Genomic DNA, 12,231 nt, shown 5'->3' on the forward strand with positions numbered 1-12,231 from the left:
AATTGTTATCTGTTCTATGTAGTCTCTGTGCTACAAGAACCACCCACAGTAAGGAGTGACTAATTAGTGGAAAGAGAATTTTAGTGGATAAGCAGGCTGCTGCATCCAGGATCAAACTGAGGAGGAATAAAGCGAACCTCTTTGTAATGGCTTGGCTGGCCTGACGTTGGTTTCCGATGACTCTCGACTTAGGCGAAGAAGGAGTGGTCTGGGGAGCAGGCTGGGGGCCGGATAAGTTATAACCACTTGGAGTTGTACTCCGTAGTTAACTAATTAGATAACGAGTTTATCTGGTGGAAGAAGTTTTGTATAGTTAACTATATGGAAAACACCCCCGTTTGCAAGCCCAGGCGACTTTGCTCCAGTTGGTTGTGGGGACCCAGCCCAACGGGGAGGGCTTGGGCTTGGGCTTGGGCTTGGGCTTGTCTTCTTCTTCTTCATCTTCTTCTTCTCCCCTTTGGGCCGATTACGTTATCTCTCTGGGCTGAGCTGGGCTCAATCGGTCAACTAAAACTCCACTGAACTAGTTACACTAGCTGACTAGCAGCATGGTTATTCCCCCGGCCTGGAGAAGGAGGTTGAGCTCAGCAACCACTACACACCATAACTACGTATCTCTCTTATCCAACCTCCAACCTCGACCACAGCACAGCACAGCACAGCACAGCACAGCACAGCACAGCACAGCACAGCACAGTACAGTACCTAGGTATACACATCGACAACTACTCCTCGCTGAAGAATCTCGCCGAAGGAACCTCGCTGAGTGGTTGCTGCTGGAGTTGGATGCGCCTCCCCCGTTGTCAGGATCCTATTCCAACGTCACTCGTTTGATTGTCACCCCCTCTTCCCCCCGTTGACCCCATGTTCAGTACACAAAGTCAGTACACACGTCCCGGTTGTCTTCACCAACGAATCGGCCAGCTTGCGACTGCCAGAGATTCTATGTCGATCCCATTGGAGAGAACTGCACGCATGGTCTAAGGGTCTGTCTGCTACCTAGCCCGCATGCCATGACCCATTGACTATGCGCAAATCCACCTCCATCATGCCATGGAAGGGGTGTCGTCCTGGTGCTGATGACCGAAATTCGCAACCACACCACTCCCTCAATCCGGAGCCTGCCCCTGCGCGCCATAGCGAACATATTCCTCGCTCCAACTCCGCCATGGACCAGCTCGCTCCCCGTCTTTCAGAATCTACTGCCAATTCACCGCTGGCCGGAGAATCCCGGGCTGCTGAGAGATCTGAGAGATCCCTGTCCGACAATGGGCCTGCGGGATCCGGAGGAAAATCAGTTCCTAATGCCAAACAACAGGGCACCACTATATTCAACAGATTCAGTCTGATGAGGTTCAGGCACGCGTCGGATCCCCAGTTATCAACGTCGTACAACGAAGCGGAGACACCTCCCGTTCCTTCTCTACTCCCTCGTAAGTATAACCTCCCTTCGTTCTCAATATAGAAACCCCATATGGTCTAGGCCCTAGCTCTTCTCCCCAGTGTATCTGACTACTGACTGTTTGGTGTTTCCCTATATTTAAAGCCCCTACAATAATTACTACATCACCTACCATCACAGACCCTAAACCCACCCCTAAGCGGAAGAACAGATTCAAACTTGGAACGCAAAAACCAGTTTTGGGACATGCGACAGCCTCCCCCCCACACCATAACCATACACCTAAAAACTCCAACTCTTCGAACGGAAGTTCATCATTTCGACAAATTGCTGGGATGGGTAGCCCACAAACCGCCCCTTCGAGTCTCAGAGCCTCTCATATCAGCTTTGAATACCAGGGTAGACTATCAACTACTTCCGTAGGGAGCAGTGGGGCCTTACGCGCCCAGGGCGACGGCATTTCGTTGCCTGGCACGCGATTCTCGGAATCTTCTAGATCAGACGGCAGCTCTGCGGAACATGGAGTCTATTTGAAAAACGGCACCGTGGCTGGCACCAGCTCTCTTTTTCGCCTTCCGCGGCTGAAACGCAGCCGAAGCCCACTTTTCCCGTTGCCTGTAAAAGTCACCCCTTCGAGCCAAGTGTCGCAGCCATCAGAGCCCAAGAGAACTCAGACTGGGAACAACAAAAGTCTTATTTCTACAGATCAGAATCGTGACATTGCTCCATCGCTTCCACCACTTCCGTCGCCATCGCCTTCACCACTAGATTTTGGAACTCCAGGTACAATCTCTCCGGGAATGCCTTTAATTCGAAAAGACTCGAGGTCGTCAGCACGCTCCGCGACGTCATCAAGTTCGCCGAAGCCACCGACTCGCGTATCACGAAGGGAAAGGTCGTCTACTATGAGCTCCCTTGCTGATATTCAGGATGTTCCGCATCAGTTGTCCCCGGATTTAGCTCCATCCAGCCGGACTTCGACATACACTGCTGCCAGGAAAAGTTTCGGTGATCTTTTCGGTCTCCCAGGTCGGTTTAAATCCAATCCCGACCAAAACGGGACAGGCGATGCCTCCCCATGTTTTGGCGCACCTGCCACACCCGCGTCAGTTGCGTCCAAGTCCAATTCCTTCTCCATCGCCCGGGATTTAGTTTCGTGGCCAGCTAGAGAACAAGATGATTCTCCAGCCACTTACCTGTCGCGATTGGAAAGCTCAGTTCGTCGCGGTGTAATTGCTACTATCTTGTCTCAATCTTCAGAGGAGTTTTATTCTACAGCTTTAAGAAAGTACATGCGTGGATTTTCTTTTTTCGGTGATCCTATTGATATGGCCATACGTAAGCTTCTTATGGAAGTAGAGCTGCCGAAAGAGACACAGCAAATTGACAGGGTGCTCCAAAGCTTCGCGGACCGTTATCATGAATGCAATCCAGGCATATATGCCTCAACAGGTACGATATTTTTCGGCATCTTGTGGTTTGGAGAATGTTTTCCGCTAATAAATTATCAGACCAAGCTTATTTCATTTCATTTTCCCTATTGATTTTGCACACAGACTTCTTCAATAAAAATAACAAGAGAAAGATGCAAAAATCAGACTATGTCCGCAACACACAAGGAGAGGGAGTGGCTGAAGAGATACTTGAATGCTTTTATGAAAACATAGTTTACACACCATTCATCCATGTGGAAGACGAACTTAACCTGAGTCGCCTCTTGGCCCCCAAACCACGGAAACCTTTGTTCAAAGTTCCCAGTGCAGATAGCCTACCGAGCCTCTCCCGTGACCCTGTTGACCCGTATGCCCTGATATTGGATGGCAAGCTAGGCTCACTACGGCCTAATCTCAAGGAGGTCATGGAACTGGAAGACGTATATAGTCCATTTGCTGCCGGCCAAACTCCAGATATGGATGCCCTGCATCGCACATTTAATAAATCATCGGTACTGCAGATTGTTTCCGCGAGATCAAGGCCCGATGCCTTCCTTACCTCAAGTAGCATTGCGAATCCTGCAGAATCGCATCCTGGACTCGTGGATATCAGGGTCGCTAAAGTCGGCTTGTTATGGCGAAAGGATCCTAAGAAAAAGAAAACCAGATCTCCTTGGCAGGAATGGGGTGCCGTACTGACAGGTTCACAGCTTTATTTTTTCAGAGATGTACAGTGGGTGAAGTCATTAATTTCTCAATGCGAATCGCATGACAAGCACGGCCGGCGCCGAGCGGTCACCTTCAAACCTCCCATTACAGATTTCAAGCCAGATGCTATAATGTCAACCCATGATGCAGTTGCTTTGTTAGATTCTAGTTACAAGAAACATAAGCACGCCTTTCTCCTCGTCCGCCGTGGTGGTTTTGAAGAGGTTTTCCTCGCTAATAGTGAGGCTGATATGCTGGATTGGCTTGCCATGATCAACTACGCAGCCACTTTCCGCACCACAGGAGTCCGAATGCGAGGAATGATTGGGGCCAATTACGAAGGGCATGAGGATAGGAAATCAACTCGCAAGGATTCCACAACTTCAGAAACGTCAAATACACCTGTCCCCGACAGCCCGGCCCCCAATCGTAGAATGGATCCCGGCTTAGTCGAAGAGGTTTCAGTGGCACGTCGGGAACTAATGTCACAGAGAATCAGGGAGGCAAATGAGAAACTATTTTCTGCGCAAAAGGAGCTCGACGAATTATTAAGAAACGCCAGACACCTCCAGGTCCTAACTCCTATTCATCCTAGAACGAGGGACCAAGTTATCCTAGCTGCTGGGAGAATGTCAGCAAAGATAAAGTGGGCAAGGCTGGAGATCTCACGGACAAAGTGTCATCGCGAAATGCTTGTTCTTGATCTATCCGGTGAAGAACGTCTGCACTTGGAGAAACAATCGCTCAATACCTTAAATTCTATACTGGTCTCAAATTTGGACCAACGTCGCCCGTCAAAACCAGAGTCAGTTACAACCGCAGAACAGATATCCTTCAAAAATGATGGCACTTTTGGGCCTGTTCGGGCTGTCACTCCGGTATCTCTCGAAGGAGGAGCGGGCCCGCCATCCCAAACAATTTCTCCTCGCGCAAGGCGACCAAGCACCCTTACATCTGTTGTTCCTGCGCAAATCAGTTCCGTTCAAAAGAAAACTTCCGCTGCTGGTTCCAAAGAAGATTCCGTCACTTCTTCATATGTCGATCCCACCACAAATGTCTCGCCACGCCAGCTGTCCGTCAAGAGTTCTGTGCTCAGTAGCACAGTCGATGATTCAAGTAGCGTTCACGTACCATCTGGTCGTTCAACTCCCACGCGAAGCGTCAATGATGAGGAAGAGCGTTTCTTGCGGGAAGCTGGAATCCTTACTACCAGACATTCGCCTCATTCACTAAAGCTGACAGATGCTCCAAATGAGGATGACAAGGAAAGGCTACACGACATAGGGGCAGAATCCAGTTCGGGTGATCATCGCAGCAAGGCTCGTCGAGGTTTGCATCGTAGCCTTCGCGAGGCACATCACATCCCTCTTCCTCATCCTCATCCTCATCCTCATCCTCATCCTCATCTTCTTCACCATCATCATCGAAGCAAGAAAGGAAGGGAATCAAGCATCACGACATCTGCCGCTGATGATGGTTCCCCCGTTGCCGAGACGGAAAGTCTTGCCCGCGGAGCGGGCAGTTTTACGCTACATGGCAAAAAGGCATCCGTTGTCAATTTTGGATCAGAGTGGCAGAATATGTCTCATGAACAACGGTTAAAGCTGCGCAAGCCGATACAATATGAGGACTCCAGGGTTTCTGAAGTTTTGAATATTGGCGATGGAACTGAGTCTCTGGTTTCGGACTCTGCCATCAGGAGGCGGGCAAACTCTCTCCGATCAACTAGCACAGCAACTGCTATGAGTATAGGGAACCAAGATGCTACTGATGGAACAAGCGAAGCTCCCGAGGTTTTCAAACCTCTAGTTGAGGAACACACGAATGTTAACGAATCTCAATCTAAATCCGTTGATCCCGTTGTCGAGGAAGATGCCTCTCCTATGCAATCCAAACCCGGCGAAGTCTCTCCAACTTCGCAACCTCTAAAACTTGATGAGCACAGCAACAATGCAAAAGAAATATCCATAAACTCAGATGACCAAGCCGATGCCACAGACCATGAATCCTCTACCCCCAAAAAGCGCGACGGCTCCTGCCATCGTAGCAGGTCACAAGAACAGCCCAACCACACCACTCCTGAACAAGCAGTTAGTGCATGAATTGCACAGAGATCAGGAGCTTCGGTCATCCAACCATCTCCTCCTTTATCTTCCGACTCCATTTAACGCAGTTTTACTCTTTCCACACTACTATACCCCGTCGTTGAAGTTTTCTTTTATCTCTTGTTCCTTGTTCTTTTTCTTTTTATTTAAGTGCCCCACCTTCCCCTTTGTACTCCCGATTACTAATACCTTAGACTCGATATGTGATGATTGATCATGATGGATTGACTCCAGCTCTAATTACCTACCAATATTTACACTTACTCTCTCGCCCTATTCAGTTACGTCCTTTTTTCTTTGTCTTTCGTTCACCGTATTTTATCTCAACTTTACCCCTCTTATCACGTTGGTCTAAACATGCGCATCTTCGTCCAGGAAATGAACAGATGATTTGTTTATCCAAATTCCAACGTCATCTTCTTATTCCGTTTCGCGTTAGTAACGCCCAGCCATTTCATTTTTCATTCTAAATATTTTTTACTTTTATTCGTCGAGTGGGACCAGAGCCTCATTCCAATTATTGTGTCTATCTGAGATGGGAAATTTCGAAATTGGGGGTTAGGAAGCAAGCAGGTTCCTTTTTATATGGCTTTTTTCTTCCTTTCCTTTGATCGTGTTCTTTCACCCTCTTGTGTTTCCGCATTTTACAAAAACCACTTTCGATGTTTCTCATTTTGTGCTTGCCCCCTTTTGTTCCTCCCCCATTAAATTGGCTAATTAAAAACATGATTTCTCAAAAAATTTTCGATGCTTTTATTTTTCATGGTTAGAATGAGTCTCTCGGATGAGCTTTCCTACCGACGGTCGGTTCACACGTATGTATGTACAGTTGAAAGTGGTTTAAAATCTCGGCCTGAATAACCTTCAGTGTACCATCACAGGTGATTATCCAAGATCGAGCCGGCCATCCCACTAAGTGGGTCAGCAAAACTGCAACTAACATAAAATGTGCATTTTATCTTAAGTATCTACATCTTTTGAATGATATTAATTATTATAGATTTATAGATTTTAATACTATCTTAATTTTTATACTAGACTTTGAAAAATGCTTTGAAGTTATTATATTTTAAAATTTTAATTTTATTAACATAATAAAGATTATATTTATTTATAAAGTTTAAAATTACAAAAAATTTATTAAATTAGCTAATTTAAAAATTTATATAAAATTAAAATATAATATTTTTAAATAATTTAATTTAATTTAAAATTATTATAAAAGTTTTAAAAGTTAAATATATATATTAATAAATTATTTTTTAATTAAAATTTATCAATATATTTTATTTTTTTTATTATTTAATATTATATATATATTGAAAAATATTTTTAATTTAATAAATAATATATTTAAATATTATTATTATTTATTTTAGATATATATAGTTAAAAACTATAATATTTATTTAGCTGAACTAGAAAAATCTAATCAATAAACTTAATTTAAAATATATAATTATAAATTTTTATCATAGAATAATATAATGTTTAAAAAAATTTATAGTAGATAATAATTTTATATAATTTTAATTTAATAAGTAATAAAAAAAATTTAAAATCACAATCATAAACAGAGAAAAATAAATATTTTAAAAAAAGTATTAATAAGTTAAATGCAAATAAAAAAAAACTTTAAAAAAAATATTAATAAATAAATAAAATATATAAAAAATAATATAATATTCAAATTTAATTTTACTAATTATATACTTTAAATATAAATCTTATTTAAATAAATTTATAATTTATTTTTTAAAGATAATTTTTATCTTCTTTTTCTTAAAGCTTTGTTTATTTATTAAGATATAATTCTTTAATTTTTCTTTTAATATATGATTAAAAAATAGTTCTTTATATTATATTTTAAATTTCAGTATTACTTTTGATTATTAAATTTATTTTTTCATTTTGTACAATATCTATATAAGAAGATTATTAAGATAAATAAATTCAATATTTTTATTTTTTAGCTTGTTTCTTTTCACTGTTCTTTGAATAAAATCAAAATTTATTTAATCACTTTGAATGTTTTATTTTTGAAATTTTTTTAATGCTGTTTGACTATTTCAACATACATTATAGCATAGATGCTTGTAATATAAATTAAAATTGATTTGCTTCACTCTGAAAGATTGATCTGCTCTGAATTTCAATCTCTTCATATTCAGTTGCTTGTTTATTTCACATTTTAATTCTTAGTTTAGTATTTACATTACAGACTATCTAGTTATATAGATAAATTGAAACTGTAAAGAGTTAAGCTTTAAGAACTAGAGGCTAGTCCTTCTATATAACAAGAACAAATTGCTTGAGAAAGGGAAGAAAAGAATGAGATGAGAACTTGAGCTTAAGCAAGCTCACATAGCATGATCATATGCACACATGCAAATGATGGCTAGGCTGAGTCAGTCAGCCAGAGTGAATCTAGAGATTCAACCTCTTATAATACCCCTCTTCTCCCTCTTTGTTATGGGTCTTTACAACTATTTAAAGTCCTCTTTACATCTAATTTTGTCTGCTGAGAGGCTTTCCAAGTGTTCAAGGCCTTCACTTCTTGTAGAAGACTCATGCCATTTCATGTAGACTCAGCCCAACCTACTCATTTAATGAGGTATTGCTTTTTTTTCTCTGGTAGATTTATTCACTCTGAATTTTCTCAATCTCAAACTCAGATTCTTTCAGAGTCTCTATAGTGAGTGGCTGCCAGTTGATTTGCCTCTGACTAGGCAGGGAATCTGTCATTGCAGCATGTAGAAGCTTTACATTAAAGACATTGTGAATGCTGAGTAAGATGTTCAGTTAGTAAGCATGAAATTCTATCTTTTCTAGCACAGTATATTGATTGTATTTTGCATCCAGCTTCTTGCACAGTTGATTAGTTCTCATGTTCTCTAAGCTCAACCAAATCTTATTTCCAGGTTGAAAGCTTGAAGCTGAGTCTCTTCATCTATTCATGTATTTCTTTTAAAATTGCTGAGCATCTGTCATTTTTACTTGAGCTCACTTCAACACTTCACAGATCTTTCTCATATAATCATCTGCAAACTCAATGGAATTATGTGGCATTTCAACAGAGGATGCATCAGCTATATCAATGAAGAAAATATGAAAAAAATGTGTTAAAAAGAATTAGCTCACATCTGTTGAGGCAGCATCTCTATTATTAATGACTAGCTCTGCTAGAGGGAGTCATTCACACCAGTCATTCTGTTGAAAGCTAATGTACTTGCATAGATAGATTTCCAGAGTCTGATTCATTCACTCTGTAGCTCTGTCAGTCTCTGAGTGATAGACTGTGAAGAGTCATCTCTTAATGCCTAATTTCTCACACATCTGAGTTCAAAACATGCTTGTGAAAGCTGACCCTCAATCTGATACTATCATCTTAGAAATGCCATGTTGAGAGATGATATTGTGAAGGAATACTCTAGCCACTGTCTCTGCATCAGTTTTCTTAACTGCTTTTAATATAACCTTCTTGATCAGTCTGTTCATTATAATCATGATGTTCATGTATTCTTTAAAGCTCAGTAAGTTCATGATAAAGTTTATGAAAAGCTCTCTGTCACTTGCATTCAGAAATGAGAAGAGGCTTAAGCAGTTCTTGATGTTGATCTCTTTATGTGATGTTTGATCTGCAAAGATAGCAGTTTCTGATGATTCTTCTCACATCAGCAGCATAGTCTGATCAGTAGAACTCACATCTTAGAACTTCTGTCATTTGCTCTTACCCAGGATGACTGATAAGAGGTGAGTCATGAGCCTCATGTACTAATCTGATTTGAAGAGATTTGAAGTCTGGTACTCACTTACAATCTTGAAAGAGAAGCTCTCTGTTCTCATTTAAAGAGCACTCAGAGATGGAGATCTTAATGCTGAGTTCAGAAGAAAATCTGAATCTTCTCTTATGAAGAGTTTGCTTCAGACACTGCAGAATCTTGTCATTTTTATGAGTCTCATTTCACTGAGTTTGAAGAGACATCTTGAGTTTCACACTGGCAGCAGCCACTATTGATTCCATTTCAGATGCCAGTATGTTAAACTTAAGTAGTTGAGCTTGCCTCTGCTTGATTCTCTCATCATCAGCACTCTGTGACATGTTCTGCTCTCTTCATGATAGAGTGTCTGATTCAGTGTTCAACTTCTCTGGCTGATAATCAATTCTGAAGTTGAATTGATAGAGAATATTCATTCAACATAGCTGTCTTTCATTTAGTCTGCATGTAGTCATGAAGTATTCTAGATTCTTATGATTTGTGAGAATCTTGAATTTCTTTACACTTCATAGCTCAGTGTCTCATTTCTTTAAACACTCAATTATTGCTAATAACTTCTTATCATGAATCTCATAATTGTATTTCGTAGGTGAATGCTTGTAAGAGAAGAAGGCACATGAGTGTAGAATGCTCTGCTTGTCATATTGTAGCAGCACTTCTTCTCAGATGTAATCTGAGAAGTTCATTTTCAATATAGTCTTACAGTCAGAGTCAAATTGAAGCAGGATTGAAGTGGAAATAAACATTGATTTTAGACACTTAAAAGCTTTCTCAGCCTTGCTCATCCACAAAAAAGAAACATTCTTGTGTGTAAGAATTGTCAGTGAGGTTGTGATCTTTGAGAAATCTCTGATAAATCATCTATAGAAATTGACAAAGCTTAAAAATCCTCATACATCTTTAAGAGTAGTAGGTGTCACTCATTCTAAAACAGCTTTAATCTTCTTCAGATTTATTTGTATATCCTTGTCTGCTTCAATGATGAATTCAAGATATTTTATGCTGTTCATCTTGAACTCACTTTTTCTGATGTCTGCCTGCAAGCCTGCTTCTTATAGACACATAAGCATCTTTTGTACATGCTTACAATGCTCCTGTAAGCTTCTTGAGGAAAATATCAAGATGTCATCTAAATAGACTGAGCAGAAGTTGTTCAGATATCCATGTAATGCTCAGTTGATATATTTTTGAAATGTGCTCAGAGCATTGACCAAATCAAAGAGTGTAATCAGCCACTCAAATAGTCTATATCTAGTTCTAAAGACTGTCATCTACTCATCACCTTCTGTGATTTGAATTTTGTGAAAAGCTGCAATAATGTCCAGCTTAGTGAATTATTTAGTCTGTTCAATTTACTGTAGAGTCTCACTGATTAATGATAGAGAATATCAATTCTTTCAGATGATTTTGTTAAGAGCTTGATAGTCCACACAGAATCTTAGCCCATTCTCAGACTTCTTCACAAATAGTACAGAGGTGGCTGTGGGGGAGTTGCTCACTCTAATAAAACTCTTATCTAGATAATCTGTAAGAGTCTTTCACAAAGCCAGTAGTTTCTCTTGAGACATATTATATAGTGGGCCTCAAGAGGGTTGTTCCACACTACCATCAGCCTTTTTAATCAGTTCAATTCCATGATCTCTACCTGGGCCACAAAGTGGGTATAGAGTATTGATGGCTTTCTTATCAAATACATTCAAAAACTCATGATAAAGTTCAGACAGCTTTTCTCTAGAGTCAATCTTTGATTTCACTTCTAGAGTCTTTTGAATGTCAGTCACACTGATGGTGAAGATCTCAATGTTTCACTTCTCTTGAGTGCTTGCAAGCCTAGAGAAGCTTACAACAGAGATGGGAATCACATCAGCTTTTGCATTTAAACTAGACTCTACCTCTATGCCACTCTCTTCAAATCTCACAATTCTTCAATGAGAGATCACAGTTGTCTTTTGCTGGGCCAGCCAGAGGTCATCTAGATACATATCATAACCATGTAACTCATTCATCATGTAGAGAAAGGCTTATTCAGTTATGTGAACGCCTATATCAATTAAAATGCCAGTCACTATGCTTGTGGAGAGTCTCATGAAGTCTTCAAAGCCAGTCATTTTAACAGAGGGAATTTCAATGCACAGAAGCTTATGTTTGTTAATGTAGAATTGAGAAATAAGATCATAGACATTACATTCACTGTCTATCATTGCTCTAGTTGAAAAGGCATTATCTATTAGAGCATTGACAGTGAAGGGTTTGAATATCATTTTAGATTTAAATCCTCTTCATTGCTTCTTCATAAGCTTCTTATTTCATTTCTTCCAGTGTCTTTTGATTGGAGCTACTCTTTTTTCCAAATCCTCACTCATATTCACATCATCATCATTCAGTACCAGCTCTGAGATCATCTTATCTATTGTGAGAGTGGCAAAGCATCTGAAAAATTTGAACAGACAGCTCTTAATCATATGATCTTCAGCTCTGCATCTCAGACACAGATCTTGCTCTTTTCTTTGATTAACCTCTGTCTGATTTATCAATTTAATGTGATGAGTGCTTGAGATCACAGCATCAGAAGAGAGATTCATCAGATCATCAGCAGAAGCTTGAGACTGATTTCATCAATTGAGAACAGCATGACAAAGTAGAGAGTGTGAATTAGACATTATATGATCTGAAGAAGATTTGCTCTCACAACATTTAGATCACTGTCTTAAAGTCTTAAGCTCAGAGAGTTGATGATCAACTAATCTAAGCTTCTTGCAGTAATTCTCATAGAGAGATGGTTCTTTTACACCCACCATGCCTTC

The 12,231-nt window shown here is 40.2% G+C and overlaps 1 protein-coding gene across 1 annotated transcript; it reads left to right on the forward strand.

Moving 5' to 3' along the window:
* Positions 1 to 1,048: 1,048 nt before the first annotated feature.
* Positions 1,049 to 5,645, forward strand: PADG_05317 (Arf family guanine nucleotide exchange factor SYT1; the record flags this gene model as incomplete). Its single annotated transcript, XM_010762384.1, has 3 exons — positions 1,049 to 1,433; positions 1,547 to 2,854; positions 2,914 to 5,645. The coding sequence occupies 3 exons, from the start codon at positions 1,049 to 1,051 to the stop codon at positions 5,643 to 5,645; spliced, it is 4,425 nt and encodes a 1,474-aa protein (XP_010760686.1).
* Positions 5,646 to 12,231: the final 6,586 nt, after the last annotated feature.

This window comes from Paracoccidioides brasiliensis (assembly GCF_000150735.1).
Source record: "Paracoccidioides brasiliensis Pb18 unplaced genomic scaffold supercont2.6, whole genome shotgun sequence".
NCBI classification, from domain to species: Eukaryota; Fungi; Ascomycota; class Eurotiomycetes; order Onygenales; family Ajellomycetaceae; genus Paracoccidioides; species Paracoccidioides brasiliensis.